General features: G+C 49.8%; 1 protein-coding gene across 8 annotated transcripts in view; it reads left to right on the top strand.

Annotated features, from left to right (window-relative positions):
* LOC144730017 (forkhead box protein P1-like) overlaps window positions 1-15532 on the top strand; it is a 401316-nt gene that overhangs the window by 357161 nt on the left and 28623 nt on the right. For 6 of the 8 annotated variants that reach the window (XM_078610465.1, XM_078610470.1, XM_078610467.1 and 3 more), the window contains 3 exons: window positions 6238-6359; window positions 9456-9525; window positions 10254-10307. In XM_078610465.1, coding sequence (XP_078466591.1) covers window positions 6238-6359; window positions 9456-9525; window positions 10254-10307 — 246 coding nt within the window. The remainder of the gene's footprint in view (window positions 1-6237; window positions 6360-9455; window positions 9526-10253; window positions 10308-15532) is intronic. The other 2 variants (XM_078610471.1, XM_078610469.1) reach the window with 1 other exon arrangement.

Below are 15532 nucleotides of genomic sequence, written 5' to 3'. Positions count from 1 at the left end.
CGAGAATGAAAGTGGCTCTGCTCCAGTGGCTTCCTCATATGATGATGGGACTTTATCTGTGTAGTGAGGTCCTATGGACAGACGATCCCCAGCCATGAAAATGTCGAGTTCATAATAACTGGCATGCGACCCCCACCACTCCTCCTCTCTCGGTTGGTCATGGACACACTGAAAATATCTTATTTCAGGTGAGCTGCATTTCAGAGCTCCTGTATGAGTTTGACCTTCAGGGAAATCTCCGTGCCCCCCTCCCCCCCCCCCCCGATCTCGTCGCCTCTAGCAACTCAATTCGGGTCGATCCTGGTTTGTGCTCGCGTGAGTGACAAACTTGTGCATACCAGGTAGTATAGGCGAACGCCTGCAAGGGGGGGCTGGGAGGCACCGGGGGAGTAACCTCCGATAAGGGCGGAAATGGAAAAACAAATTGGAGGTCGTAAAACTCCCAAACCATCCCAATGAAAATTCCACAATTAAGGAACTTAATCCAGACGTCGCGTGTTTTAGGACCCATCGTGGGCACTCCTCAGAACAATTAAATCGCGTGCTGCGTTTTCATAAAGCCCGACTCCCGCACACGTTGGCGGAATTCACAAGCTGTTGACAACGATGGAACGCAACGAGGCGTTCACGCAGGGGTCTGTGACCGTAATAACAACGTAGTACATTCGGTATTGGCGCTTGTCGTTTACGTAGCGCGATCACAAATGAAGGCGCTGCCGTGTTTCACAGACATGGTCGGCAGCAGTTTTACAACAGGGGGTGGTGTTGCTGATGTGTGAGTGGCAAACTCAATTGAGTTATTTTCAAATTTGGCAAAATTTTATCCAAGATGGCACTGACACGTAATGGCCTACTCTTAAAGAATTACGTCTCGGGGACCTTTTGAGGTCGACTGCGAAGCAGATGGCACACAGTGTACAGTTTAATGCACCCGCAGGGTTAACCAGGGGACCTGACAGATTCGAACCACGAAGCTCTGCGACGAGCGGCTGACGCGCTACCGCTGGCCCATGCCACCACCCCAACCATCCCTGCGAAATTTCAAAAAGCGCAGTGTGAACTAAAAAAAACATTTTGATTTTACCAGGTAAGGCCCACTGAGCTATGTAGCTCTTTTTCAGAAGCAACCTGGCCACAAATGGTCACTCAACGAAGTGGCTTATCACGTGGATATTTATCGGAGCCAAATACTCTGAACGCATTATGTTGATTCTAAATGTAAAGGGAAAACCCGGAGGAGCCGGAGAAAAAGCCATGCGACCGGGGGGAGAGAGACACGCAAATTCCAAATATACAGGGGCATCGGTGTGGACAGATTGAAGTGAATTTGTTGGGCGGTGTCAACGCGAGTTTATTTTTATTTTGCATTACAGTCTTCGTAAGGTTACTCGTTAGACATCTGTATTCTTTGACAGCGATAGACTTGACTCTCCACCAAAGGAGGGGGTGGGACCGGATGTCTGCGTAGAAACACGCCCTGAATCAGAATAGATCTTCATTTTCGTTCCTTTATAAAGCGGAGTCTGGCACGATGGCAAGCCTCGTGGCAACCGATGTTCCCAGGGGAACGTCGGTCGCCAGGAATCGTGATGCCGCTGAGCTGCAGGCGTCAACCGAGTGCTTGGGAAACCTCGCAGCCACAGCAGAGGAGCATGTGCTGGGCTCCTTGCTGTGAAGAGGCAATGCAGGCTTCTAAGAGAGAATGTCTCTCTTCTGGACAAATCACAACAACTGAACGCAATCGTTCATTACACTGACCCTCCAGAGGAAAACATACATCCTATGTTAAAACCTTAATTTTCATCATGGCAAAAAGGTCACAAAGATATCATAGGTGGTGTTGATGCCAGTGTCCTGTCTTCATAGAAGAGAGATCAAAGGTCATTTCCTGAAATGTTGCCTATTGTTCTATTTAGTTTATCTTTAGAGCAGCGCTGGTCGCGAGATGTCAACTACCTCACCTGGTATACAGGAGGACGTGGGTTCGATCCTGACCCTGACGCCTGCTGCTGTATATTTGGAGTTTTCATGTTCTTTCTCTCCGTGGTCACGTGGATTTTTCTCTGGTTCTTCCGGTTTTTCCCTCCACATTTATAAATACGCGTTTAGAGTATTTGGTTGCGATATGTTTCCACGTCATAAGCCACTTCATTGAGCTATGATTTGTTGCCAGGTCGCTTCTGAAAAAGAGCTACATCGCTCAGTGGGCCTTACCTGGTCAAATAAAAAAAATAGTTTAGTTTATTGACATGTGTAGGTTAATTCCAGGCGGTGGTTATTTTGTACCGAATTTCACCACGCGTTGTTTCCCTACGCCTCTTTAGGCCCGAGGCTCCCACGCGAAACAGAGAGTGTCTCCCAAGGCCCCCCTCGTCTGGTTGCAAATAAATTATATTGCCTCTCATCAAATCGCAGAAGTTTCCATTCATGACCGGTGATGTATCATTCAGTCTCTGAAAGTACATTATATTAAGATGGTAATTTGGCAAATTGCATCGCTAATTGGCAATCAAGAATGTAAATGTTTTAAGAAATTAACCACATCGTTAGTGGTCGATGCAGCCAAGCACCTCTCCGAAATCGTTGCAATGAATGCGACGTCACTGGTAGATCAGCGGTTTGCTGGATTGTGCGGAGGGACATTTGGCTCTCCATGGTAATGTGGAATTTTCACTTTTGGTTCAGAGGTGCCAATGGATCCGTGATACTTTGACTTAAAAAAAATGACATTCAGATGTTCCCCCAGGGCCAAGTCTTCTGGCCACATTTTGGCTCCGCGAATCTCGAGGCCTCGGCCACACCACTTGCATATGCAATAACGCGAGTGGCCGTGAGCTGACTCTCATTTGCATGGGGCTCGTCACCACGAGAAGCCTCAGGCAAGCAGATCAATCAAGTCACTCACACCCAGGTCAGACGCAATAACCACTCAGCCTCACTCGTATATATATATATATTTCTTTATTTATTTCCTTGTTAGACTTTTGCTTGCAGCCAAGGGGTAACTTGACATATGCAAATGATCGCGGGAAAGGTGGCACGGTGTGTTTGAGTGCTGCCGATGAATGGCACGCAGACACTGTACGTGTCATCGCGTGCATCGTGTGGCATTAGGGGAAGGGGGGCCATGCAGTGGTTGGTGGTGGCTTTGGGGGGGAGGGGTGGGGTGAGGTGGGGGGGGGGAGGTGGAAGAGAAAAGGTTTGCTGCAATCTTTGTGAACGTCGCTTCGCCCCCCCACCAGCCCCCCCCCCCCCCCACCAGCTCCCCCCACTCATCTCTGCACCACCCCCACTGCTCCATCCCCCATCAAAGCAGCCTACACAGGTTGTAAGTGGCATATTGAAAGGTTTCATGAAACATTTCAACATGCAAATGAATATCCTTGAGCTATTGAAGCAAGGTCAGCGTCTGGTTTCTCTCCCAGGTCAGACGCTAAGCCGCGCATGGTATATTGCTTATGACGCTAAGCCTGGCCCGCAGTCCAGATTACAAGCTCTTATCAACGGTTAAGCACTGTAATCCCCAGACAGGTCATTTTGGCAAGCTGAGCAGATCAAAGATGGACACCCCCCCCCTCCCCAAGTCTGTGTCGTTACCATGCGAGGCCGGATACGCGGCAATAGCGGCGGCGGCGGCGCGCTGGGAAGATGCGGTGTGGCGGGGGGAGCACGCGCTGGGAAGGGAAGGAGCTCGTTTTGACGAAGGTGTTCGTGAGATATGGAGACAACGCCACGCGTCTGCCATTCCCCCCCCCCCGCCGCTTCCCGCTGTCTCGCGCGCGGAATTCCTCGCGCCCAGCGCTGCTTTGTTGAGCGCCGAAGTTTGACGATTTGTTCGGGCTATTCCCAGATTTAAAATATATATATATATCACATCCCTCAGATAGCCGAGGGCTTCGATATTGCGGTCGACTAATTAATGCCGGTAACAGACGGATGGATCGGTTGTAAAAACGTAATGAGTTTATAATTTACAGAGCGTAACGGAGTTGCTGAATCTGAATCACCCAGTTGCTAAATCTATCGAAAAAACCTCGAAAAAATGCCGTTTGGTTACAAATATTGTCGCGTTCCAGCAGCATATAGAACGTTTGTCAATACGCACATTTAATGATAGATACTGCAGCTATTCCAGTGATACCTCAGCTGGGCAGAGAGAAAGACCCATTAAGACTTCTTGAATGTCGTCAACGAGAGAAGAACCACGATGGGCGTCATCAGAGAGGAACTGGAATGGACGCGTCCTTTAAAGGGGACGCTTTAATGATGATCAGCGCTCTTCCTTCCGATATTAGGGAGCCACTGGAGCCAAATTTAGATTGATAACTCATTTCTTCCGAACTGAATTTTGCGTTTAGTTTGTTGTCTTTTCGCCCACACCTCCGATTAGCACGGTTGGCTACGTCTGGTGCGAAAGAAGTTCAACGTATATACATACATACAATGTAGAAGGGAAGGGAAGAGAATGAGAGAGTCAGGCCAGGGATTGGGATGCTGGGGGAGCTGAGGAAGAGGGGGCGATTGCGGGAATGAAGACGAGGTCAGAGGGCAGAAGAGGAGGATGGAGACTGGCAGCCAAGGGCCTGCCGTGAAGGCCCCCCCGAGCACCCGAGAAGAAACTTCGGAGTCACGTGGAATGATTTCGCCTTTTCTTTCCTGTAGCACCCATACCGAATGTCAAGGTAAAGACGCAGCCCTGCAATGCCTTGCTTACCCCACCGCTGGCGGAAGGGCCTCGGCTAAAGGGAAATCTGGAGAGGCCAGACATCACCATTGGAACCTCATTTGCCAGTAAAAAATATGATAATTGGTTTTTTACCCTTCTATCTGGCATGTTTGCATAGACCACAATACCTGCAGTCAGTTTTTTGTTTGCATTATGACTGCAGGTATTGTGGTCTATGCAAACATGACTCCTTGTAAAAAAGGTGTCAATTTTGTTGCCAGATAGAAGGGTAAAAAAACAATTATCAGGCCAGACATTGTGAAGGGGGTGGATTACTCAAACTTTACCCCACCACGCGTGACCTGTTGATTGACTAACTGCAATGAACCCACTTATAATGCCGTGTATGCAAAGGCGGTGGTACGTGTGTGTGTGGGGGGGGGTTAAGAAACCCGCAACTGCTGTGCCACCAGGGGATGGAATCCAACCGCTGGCCTCTGCATTGCGAGGCCGTTGCCCTGGCCGTCGCTCGGCCGTGGCAGCGGTCATTGCTCTTCTCATTAATTCGTCTATCACAAAATTGAATCACTCCCGAGGCAATCGAGAATCTGAAGCATTTAATTATTTATTATCGCGGATTGAACAGCTGTGAGATTCACAAATGCATTTGTTGTGGAGGCTGATAAATAATACGGCCGACTGCAGGGGCTATTTTTATGTAAATTCTTTTATTACGCATCTCATTTTTGTATGTATTGTACGCGATGTTGAAGGGTTTCTTTCGCCACAACTTTTTCAAACAAGTTGCGCCAGTTTACATTGTCTGCATTTATTCATCTTTTAATTTAGTTTTGCATTATATTGTTATTGTTTTTCGGTGACAAACCTACACCAGCCTCTTCATTTGCATCACCCCGAGGTCTCCCTTGCAACACAGACGACGATGATGATGGTGGTGGGAAGTGTTGTTACTTTCTGTGTATTGTTGGGGGGCAGCACGTCAGGGGCCGCGCTCAAGGCCACCAGGGGGGCAGCCAGTGGCCCGCGGGGGCCTTGCGATGAAGAATGCCGTCCTAGATGGCTCCCCAGCTAATTATTAAATAACCCGTCTTCCCTACCTCGTTATACAAAGACAAAGACCCCCCGTATAGCCTTAACATTCTGTTGGGGAAAGTGCTGATAGCGAGCACCTATTTAGGCCGAGACGGTACACGAGGGGGTGGGTGGCCAGCACCACGCCCGTCCGCCTTTGTCTCCCCAGTGGCGATGTTTACACACCAAACCAGGAACTCATTTGAGGCTTAGCCGACCTTGGAGTGGCCCAGGGCAGATTGCGATATTTGGGATCGAACTCAGGCCACCGGATTCGCAGCTCGTGGGCAGGTGTCGGGCGGTGTTCGGTGGCTTGTCACTTCGCAGCATTGTGAGGGATGGCGGTGTATTGACGAAGACCGATTGTGACGATGACGGTGATGGCTTTGACGATCGTAGTATTACAGCCGTACCGCGGCAACCGCCGGCAAGAGCGTGCGGTGGACGCGTGCCCAGCGGTGGTGGCACTTGCCTTGCAGAACGCCGTGCGCCACAACCTGAGCCTGCACAAGTGCTTCGTGCGAGTGGAGAACGTGAAGGGTGCCGTGTGGACCGTGGACGAGATGGAGTTTCAGAAGCGACGGCCGCAGAAAATGACCGGGTGAGTGGGGGCGCTGCGTCACACTGCCCATCATCCCCCCCCCTCCCCCAGTATCCCACTCACCGGGGAGTGTCACAGTGGCGAAATGTTAACTACCTCGCCTGGTGTGCAGGAGTTTGTGGGTTGGATCCCGACCCTTGACGCCTGCTGTATATTTGGAGTTTGCGTGTCTCTTTCTCTCTCCCCGTGGTCGCATGGATTTTTCTCCAGGTCCTCCGGTTTTTCCCTTCACATTTAGAATCCTTACATCGCGCGTTTAGAGTATTTGGCCACTGTACATTCCACATGGTCAGACACTTCGTTGGGCTATCTTATGTGACAACCAGGTCGCTTCTGAAAAAGCTTAAAAGACCTATACAGCTCAGTGGGACCTTACCTGGTAAAATAAAAAATAGTTTATAATAATCGTAGTAATGGTGAAGGTGCAGTCCGGCAATTTCTCTCTCGCTCCACTTTTGGCAGAAGGACCTCAACAAGGAGAGAGCTCGAGAGGGACCTCAAGCGCCTATTGTTGGCCTACTCTTCCACGATATCTTGGGAAGATGTGGGGAGTGCCCACAGTTTACCCCACCGCACGCCACCTGCCGAGACGCCAACTGTGGAGTGCAGTGCTGGGTGGGCAGGGTCAGTGGCAATGTGGAAGCCTCGACAAAGAGGAATAGAGGTCCTCAAGCCTGGACATGGTCCTGCAATAAATCGAGGCAGAGAGGTGATGGTACGGATGGCTGGGGAAATGAAGCTCTCAACAATTGGAGCAGTGGAGTGTAGACTGAGATGAGAGGGGAGAGGTTGGAGAGTGCGTGGAGGGGAGTAGAGTGAGATGAGAGGGGAGAGGTTGGAGAGTGCGTGGAGGGGAGTAGAGTGAGATGAGAGGGGAGAGGTTGGAGAGTGCGTGGAGGGGAGTAGAGTGAGATGAGAGGGGAGAGGTTGGAGAGTGCGTGGAGGGGAGTGGAGTGAGATGAGAGGGAAGAGATAGGAGAGTGAGTGGAGTGGAATAGAGTGAGATGAGAGGGGAGAGGTAGGAGAGTGAGTGGAGTGGAATAGAGTGAGATGAGAGGGGAGAGGTATGCAAGGGTGTGTCTATGGAAGATCTTGGAAGACGGTGAAAGTGGCGATGTAGAAGTTGACTTACCGAGCGAGTCATTCATCTATTTTGTGTAGCTTTTGTGCGAATGCTGACAGCGGCTTTTGGCAAGCTATAGAACAAAGACGGCATCGCGCGCTTTCAGATGCGATTCTGCGGCCGTCTGGAATGCTCTTCCAATATTAGGAAACCACTGGAGCTATGCACGTTACAGGAGGGATGTTGGCAGTGACGGACTCACTCGGATCACTGTCCACTGTCACAGATGCCTGCCAAGTACATTGCGGCATGGCGTAGAGTGATTTTTGTTGTTTAAACACTGGCTGGAATACACGCCAGTACCGTTGACATGAACAACATTGGCTTACAACAGAGAGATGTGTATAGCAGAGTAAGAGATTTAAATGGTAGAATAACTCTTGTGGCAAGTATGCGGGCATCGTGCTTGAATTATTATTAAGATCGCAGAACATTTTTTCATTTGATAATAATAACAATAATTCCAATTGATTTACCCCCGGAAAGCAAGCTGGTAGGTCAGTGAACGGGCCCGAAGTTATGAAAGCGTGGTACTGTTCGATCCCAAAAGGATGTAGACCACACTGTTCGTGCGCACAAAAACAACAACAACAACAACTGCCTAAACACTGAAGAAAGAATACAGGAAATTTATCATTTCCCCCGAATATTTCTTCGTACTTAAATTGGCTCATGGAATCTATATACAATCTATGACACCGGCTAAATGTATACAGCCGTGCGATGCACGCGTTACTGATATTCAATTGTATTCGATGTAAAACCCACCCCGATTAAATGCGCCTTATATATACGTGTGCACATCAGCATTGTGTTTGTGTGGGTGTGGGGGCGGCGCTGCGGCGCTACAACACCCACTGCACCGATCTCCACTCTCCCCGGTACAATTCCTGGCCGTAATCAACAGCACGTGCGTCGCTTGGCGTCTGAACCTGGCCAGTACCTCCCTTCAAGTCGACCCGACTTAACATTGATGCTCCCTGACGTGTATTGACATCGTCTCTGGGGAGACAAAGGTGGCTCGGGGTGCACGGTGCCAGCTACACCGCGCCACACGCCTGTGCCCGCGACGGTCTTTGTCGCGGCTAAGACGAGCGCGTTTGTTCACGCGCGCGCACCGTATTTGTTCACACGCGGTGCAGTTTATTTATTCCCCGGATGATTCCTATGCTCTCTCGGAGCTCTGGGTGTTTATTAACAAGGCAATTCGTGAGTGTCCCGAGAGCGTGTTCCCACTTAATTCCGTACAGCCGCGTATTAATATTTCTGCAATCAAAATCAATTGCTCGAGCGAGCGTCGGATTACTTCCAGGGACGGGCCGCCAACGGCACGCGCCCCCTGATCGCGCGTCGCTCGGCTCTAAATGCGCGCCTTTAACCCCCCCACCCAGCTCCCCCCCCCCCTCGTTCCCTGGCACACGCACGCAGGCACACACACACGTGCGTGCGTACGTGCGTGTGTGCGTGCGTGGGTGCATGTGTGTGCGTGCGTGCGTGTGTGCGTGTGTGTGTGCGTGCATGTGTGCGTGCGTGTGTGTGTGTGCGTGGGTGCGTGCGTGCGCCACAAGTGCCGCCCGCGTTTTGTTATGGAAATAAATAAATAATTGCAGCCCCTCCCAGCCCGCAATGGCACAAACTGCATATTTACTTGTCAGATTGTAAAAATGCAATTGGATTTAATGCACCTGTCAAATTTACAACGGCGCCGTTCCAAGATTCATGTGCGCGCCGCGTGTCAGGCGGCGATAATGAAAAGCACAAACGATCGCCCGGCTCCGTTCAATCGCGCCGATGTGCATTTAAAGAGCACGTGTGCGCCCCTAATAAAGCTCTCGCGCTTTTACTCCCATCGCGCCCCTTCCTGCGCGTGTGCGTCGGAACGCGTAGCTCGTTCGGACGCGGCCCGCTTGATTTACGGAGTGCGATCTCTGGCCGTGTTTGTTTGTGTGTCTGCGTGCGCGTCTCTGGTGCAGGAGCCCTTCACTCGTGAAATCTATGCAGACCGGACTGGGATACGGAGCTGCGTTAAATGCAAGTTTGCAGGTCAGTTGTTACATCCAGCAACATCAGGTCATCATCATCAGCAGCAGCAGCATCTTAAATAGCTCTCCCACGTGTTCTTTGGGTCGTACCGCGTGTTGCTCAGCATCATATCCGACGTTTTTCGCTCCGGAAGCTTCTTCAGGAACTGAATCTATTTCCTCCTGGTAGAGGTGAGTAGGAAGCGTCCCCTAGCATGTGGAGCGAAACGTCGGACATTGCGCCGAGCAACAACACGCAGTTCAACCCGAAAACCCGTCGGAGATCTCTACAGCACAGACACAAAAGCACAAAAGCCTCCGCAGTAGTATCGTCATCATTTATATTTTATTAACACCAGGTGAGAGCCCATTGAGACTAGAAATCTCTTTTTCAAGGGATACCTGGTTCAAAAGAGCACCAATGGTTAAAGGCAGGGCGAAAGACCATCACACAGAGTGTGAAGCATCGTCATCGTCATCAGCATCACCGTCGATAACTTTTTTACAGAGCACTTAACAAGCAGATGAAATTTCACCATCTCGAATGAACATTGTGTCCACGAAGCATACTGCCATTTCTTGAAAGAAAATAACACGCGGGGTGTCCCTGAAAAACAGATGCACATCTTAGTGGGTTCTCTCGTGTTTGAAGTTTGATCAGTAGTAACGACGACAACAAGTTTGATCAATATAACGTCGACAACAAGACTAATTCCTTACAACCCTTTGTCAATCCACTGCTGAATGAAGGCCTCCCAATGCTGTGTCAGTCATGGGGTTGTTGGACCATACTTCACCATGCTGGTCAGTACGGGTTGGCGTCGGGGTGGGCCAAAAGCAAACGGTTCAGATAACATTCACCACCGTGGCTGGAAATCGAACTCGGGTCAATGAATGGGTGCAAAACACAGTGCGCTAACTGCTGTGCCACCACTCCGCCCTAGTCTTAATGCTGTCCTCAAAGTATGAAAATCACCAATGATTAAAAACTGGAAACCGTTATTACAATTAGTCATGGAGAAATGATACCACTTCTTTATTAATGCGGTAAATTATCACTGGGTACCATGGTTCTATGTGAACCAGAGTGCCTGTAGAATGCCCACATAATCGAGGGGATGACACTGAAACGCACCTATGGGCGGGTGATTAAAATGCGAATTCATAACAAATTCCACCGCCATTGGTAATATGCGACAATGTCTCAGGGCCATAATGAAGGTTTTTGTTGTAAATGTTGTGGGTTTATTCTCCAACACAGCGGTGTGCTGAAGTTGTTACTCATTGGCATGTTTGGTTTACTTGACAAAATTGGTGTGGGTTAACGACACGTTTCTATTTACGCGATTTAACCACGAAAAAATGCCTTCATTATGAATAACATTGGTTGCGAAAGCCTACCACGTGTTAACATGTTTGAGGGCCACAAATAGCCATTGTCCACGTGGATGTGGAGACATGTAACAAGTAATGATATCCCTGCTGGAGCTTGAGCACACGTGTTATCGATGGGTTAAGATAGGCAAGTTGCAGAGCAACCTTTAAGGAAGCTGCTGAATGTTGCATACAGGGTAATAATGCTTAGAGAGGCCCGGCATTCCTCGAGGAGATAAGGATGAGCAACGTGGAAGTTCAGAGTAGAACTTGGGATATGTGTGGTAGGGAGGAAGAGCAGAATACCAGCGAAGGAATTGCGGCGGTTTCTTCGCACACGGGACAAAGTAGGACAACTGATGCCAGAAAGGAGTAAACTTTAAGTCTGGAGTTTGGAGAGAAAATTGCTGCTTTCATGCAACTACAGGATCTATCAGGAGGTGGGAAGCAATCACAGGAATGTGTGAACGTCAGCGCCGATGGTGCTGTTGAAGAGTAGCTGGAGCCAAGGAGCGATTGAGACGCTCACCTTGCCGTGCCCGGTTGATTGAGAGTTTTGTTTTTTTCTCCAAGATACTGCAGTAGGAGTAAAAGTAACAAAAGGTCATGCGATCCTCATTCCCAGCTGCCACAATCTGCGCTAAAGCTCCGGCACCGTTGCATTGCGTGAACGCCGACGCCCGGCGGGGAGACAAACGTGGCGGCGGCGCGCGTTCTGCGCCGCCTCACGCAATAGGCGCCCGTCCCAAATAGCCGTCGGAAAAAGAAGACAGTCTTTTGTCTGCTCCGCAGCAGGAACGCTCGTGCTGCTCCGCAGCAGGAACGCTGTGCGGCCGCAGCTGCTTGCACGCACCACCCGACAACATCGCAAAGCGGAGGCGCCAGCTGCGTCTGAGCGGCGGAACTCGTTCACTCGCTCGGAGCGAGCGAGAGCCATCCCCGAGCCCACGCACCGCTCATATGCAAACATGATTCCGATTGATGCCGCACACTTTAACTTTAAGCTTAAATAAGGGCACTGTATGTCGCACTTAGTCTGGCATGAATGTTAGATAAGTTAGTAGCCTTCCCGTTTGCATTGATTACGTTAAGCGTGGGTGTTGTGTGCGGTGGCGTAGCGGTTAGCAGACACCGCGCTTCGAACCCGGCGCCCCGAGTTCGATTCCCGCTCACTATCAACATCAGTGACCAATATCTGAACAGGTCCTGGGCCTCTCCTATAGGCCGACTGAGCGTTAAGTGAGTACCTGGTGTGGCGGTGCGTAAACGTCAGCACCGGGGAAACCAACGGTGCGAGTGCGTGGTGCTGGCCCTCCCACCCCTTGTGGGCCGTGCCAGCCTTCGTAGGCGCTACTCGCTAACAGCACTTGCCACTTGCCACAGCTCCCTTTTTTGTGTGGGGATTGGTGGTGCAGTGCTTCACACACTGCGATATGATCCCATGAGCCAGGTTCAATCCCTGGCCTTGCACAACATCAGGCGGTCAAGTCACACTTAACCCAATCCTGGCCTCTGCTTCGTTAACTTTGCATCAGTACGTGGTAGTTTAACATCAGTGTTACGAAGACACAGGTCGCCAGGCATAGCGGTGGCTATAACATCCCTGCATGGGTCGTGCTGGACATGATATGTGCTCGCTAACAGCACTACGTTTCAACATTGGTCAAGGATGTGTGAGTAAATGTATGATGCGCGTATGTTGGTGTGTGTGTATGTTTGTGTCACTTTGTGCGTTGATGTGTACGGCGTTCCATTTCATTAAGGACATTATCGTCCGTAAAATGTCATACCCCTTAAACGAAAATGGGCATTATTTATGAACGCAATCACGGCTCGGTTACATTAGCGATACGCCAAAAGACAGACCAAAAAATTGTTCTAAATGTTCCAAAGCCAAGGGTTCTATTATTACCCATTCCCTTTTCATCTAAATATAGCGGAGAGATAATTATAAAGGTGATGTGGTGCCTGGTGGTCCTTGTGACACTATCGGTGCTTAATTATTAACGAGAAACCCTGCACACTATTGGAATCACATTGCTCCTTACGGATTATCTACGTTGTATATTCCACTGCACAAATCAAACGAACGCTTTTTATTATTCCCAATTAATACGTTTGAAGAAACGTATTTTCGTTGTGTTTAATGGAGTAGAATGTCACGTGTGAATTAAGTCGCGTTCATACAAACAATCGGTTAACTATTTGTGTAATTATTATTTGCAGCCCGTTGTCAATTCCACTGCTGGATAAAGGCCTCCCCCACACCATTGTCAGTCATGGGGGTTGTTTGACCATACTTCACCACGATGGTCAGTACAGATTTTGAGAATGGGGGGGGGGCAGAGCTGGTTCAGATGACATCCACCGCCGATGTTAGCTCAGCGGTGGCCAGGAAATCTAATTCACCTCGCAGGATTCATTGCACAGTGCGCTAACTCCTGCGCCGCCACTCCCCCTATAGATATTTCGAACCAAGGGTGGGACATTGCTAAGTCAAGGTCCAGAGGTCATCACGGCCAATGCTGCTGATGCCATCGTTTTCTTCCTTAATAACGTTTATTTATCTTGCACTATATCATTCCAAATATTCTGAGACTCTTTGAACCCTCGGTTGTTGCAGAGTCAACACAACGTCCAAGGACTGTCATATCTCACGATGTTTACAAACGTGTGGCAGGAGCCGTGGCTTTATTTAGAACAGGCAAGAGCCAACAAACATCGCGTTTCTTTTGAAAGGGAGACCTGGGGTAATATTATTTTTTAAATATATATGTTGTATAAACTAGTTTAGCTCAGACAATTTTGTGAATTCTATATTTATATTTGTTTAGCTTTTCACAAATCGGTACTTAATTTATAGACCCTGGTTGTGGGATACTGATGGGCCTCTGTCATCTAAATCACTCTATTTTTGTTACCGCTTTCTAAACCTGTGAAGCGCCTTGCCTTAAGGCACTCTTTAAACATGAAACAAGATAAGAGTCGAACCCCAACGAGGATTTGAACTCGCAAACCGCCTGATTGCGAGGTCAATGTGTTTCAACTGATGCCTCACTCTGTAATGTGTGTACATAGTGTATGTAGCCAAACACATCCCCACGTCACCAGCTGCACGTTGACACAAAGATCACCGTCCTACTTTCTTTAATAACCGAGATCTCTCTGTCCAAACAAACAGACAGATACAAAGACGTAATGACAGAATGTGAAAAACGGCTTTGGAACACTCATAGAACATCCTTAAGAGCATCCGTTATCTCTATTTTATTTTCAATTAAAAGTCTCGCCCCCGTTACCCATGTTTTTTTGGTTTTAATCGGTGGTTGTAGCAGCATCTCAGGCACACTGACAAATAAATTGTACCGTCATTGTCAGCTGAAATAACCGCACGAGCAGTCCTCCGCATGCGAGGACCACGACTAGCGGTGTCAAAGTGGCCACCGAGGATGAGATTCACCAACATACAAAGACAAAGATCCCCCGTATAGCCTTAACAGACTCTTGAGGCAAGCGCTGTTAGTGAGTAGCACCTATGAAGGCCGGAACAGCACACGAGGGGGTGGGTAGCCAGCACCACGCCTGACTGTCTTTGTCTCCCCAGTAGCGATGCTTGCACACAGCACCAGGTACTCATTTGAGGCTGAGTTGGCCTAGGGGAGGTCCACGAGCAGTTCAGACAATGCTCACTGGTGTTGGCCGTGAGCAGGAATTGAACTGGGGTTCGCTGGATTCGTAGCGCAGCGCGCTAACCGCACACACACGCATGCAGTAACATGAATGTTTGCAGCGCACGGAGCATTGCATGTGGGGCATTAGGCATTCTTCAGTGACCCCAACGCTTTTGGCCATAATGTGCCATGACAGCTCCTGTTTATGATGATGCTCCTGATTGAAGAGTGGTCGGCCACCATGAAATTTTCACGCAAATGAAGGCGCGGTCCTGAAAATTTAATACGCGCGGAGCACTCTGATTAAATTGTAGCCAAAGTTTGAAAGCGGCGTGGTCAGCGCACGCCCTATCACGGTGTGTACCGTCTCGGCCCCGCGACGCGGTGCTAAACAATACCCCTTTGTTTTAATCGTGGGCAGCCGCGCAGAGTCTCAAGCCCCTCCGTGTCTTCTCAGGAGGGTCCTGCTTGTGCATTGTGCGATACCTGGCCAAGTGTTTTTTGAGCCACCACCCCGAGAAAAAACGACACCACTGCGAGAACGCTGCCGGCCGCTTGCGAGTGGGAAAGCGCCCCACCATCCACCGTGCGCAGAGCTCGGCAGCCTACTTCCTGTACTGCCTCGACTCGCGGTGATCGAAACGACGGCTTCTGTGGCCTCCCGGCAGTCTAAATGGGGCCGACCGCAGTCAGTCGGTCGATCGGCAGGTCGCGCGTGTGGCGGGGTAAAGCGTGGGCACTCTCACCTCTCTCAAGACGTCTGGCCAGCGTGGAAGAGTAGGCCAAACACCTGGAGCTCCCTCTAGTGGAGGCCCTTCCGCCAGCAGCGCCGCGAGCGAGGCATTGCGGGGTCTGCGCCTCTATCGATTGTGTGTGTTTACCGAGGGTGAAAAAGCTCTATTAAGCCGTTGTTCATCACAACCGTTATCATTGCAGTTAATTTGGGGACAATTGGCGTGTTCCGTGAAGGCTGTGCCCAGGATT

This window comes from Lampetra planeri, chromosome 34, assembly GCF_965212315.1.
Source record: "Lampetra planeri chromosome 34, kcLamPlan1.2.h2, whole genome shotgun sequence".
Classification (NCBI taxonomy): domain Eukaryota; kingdom Metazoa; phylum Chordata; class Hyperoartia; order Petromyzontiformes; family Petromyzontidae; genus Lampetra; species Lampetra planeri.
Note: the sequence above shows the minus strand (reverse complement) of the source record. Positions and strands in the feature narration are given on the sequence as shown.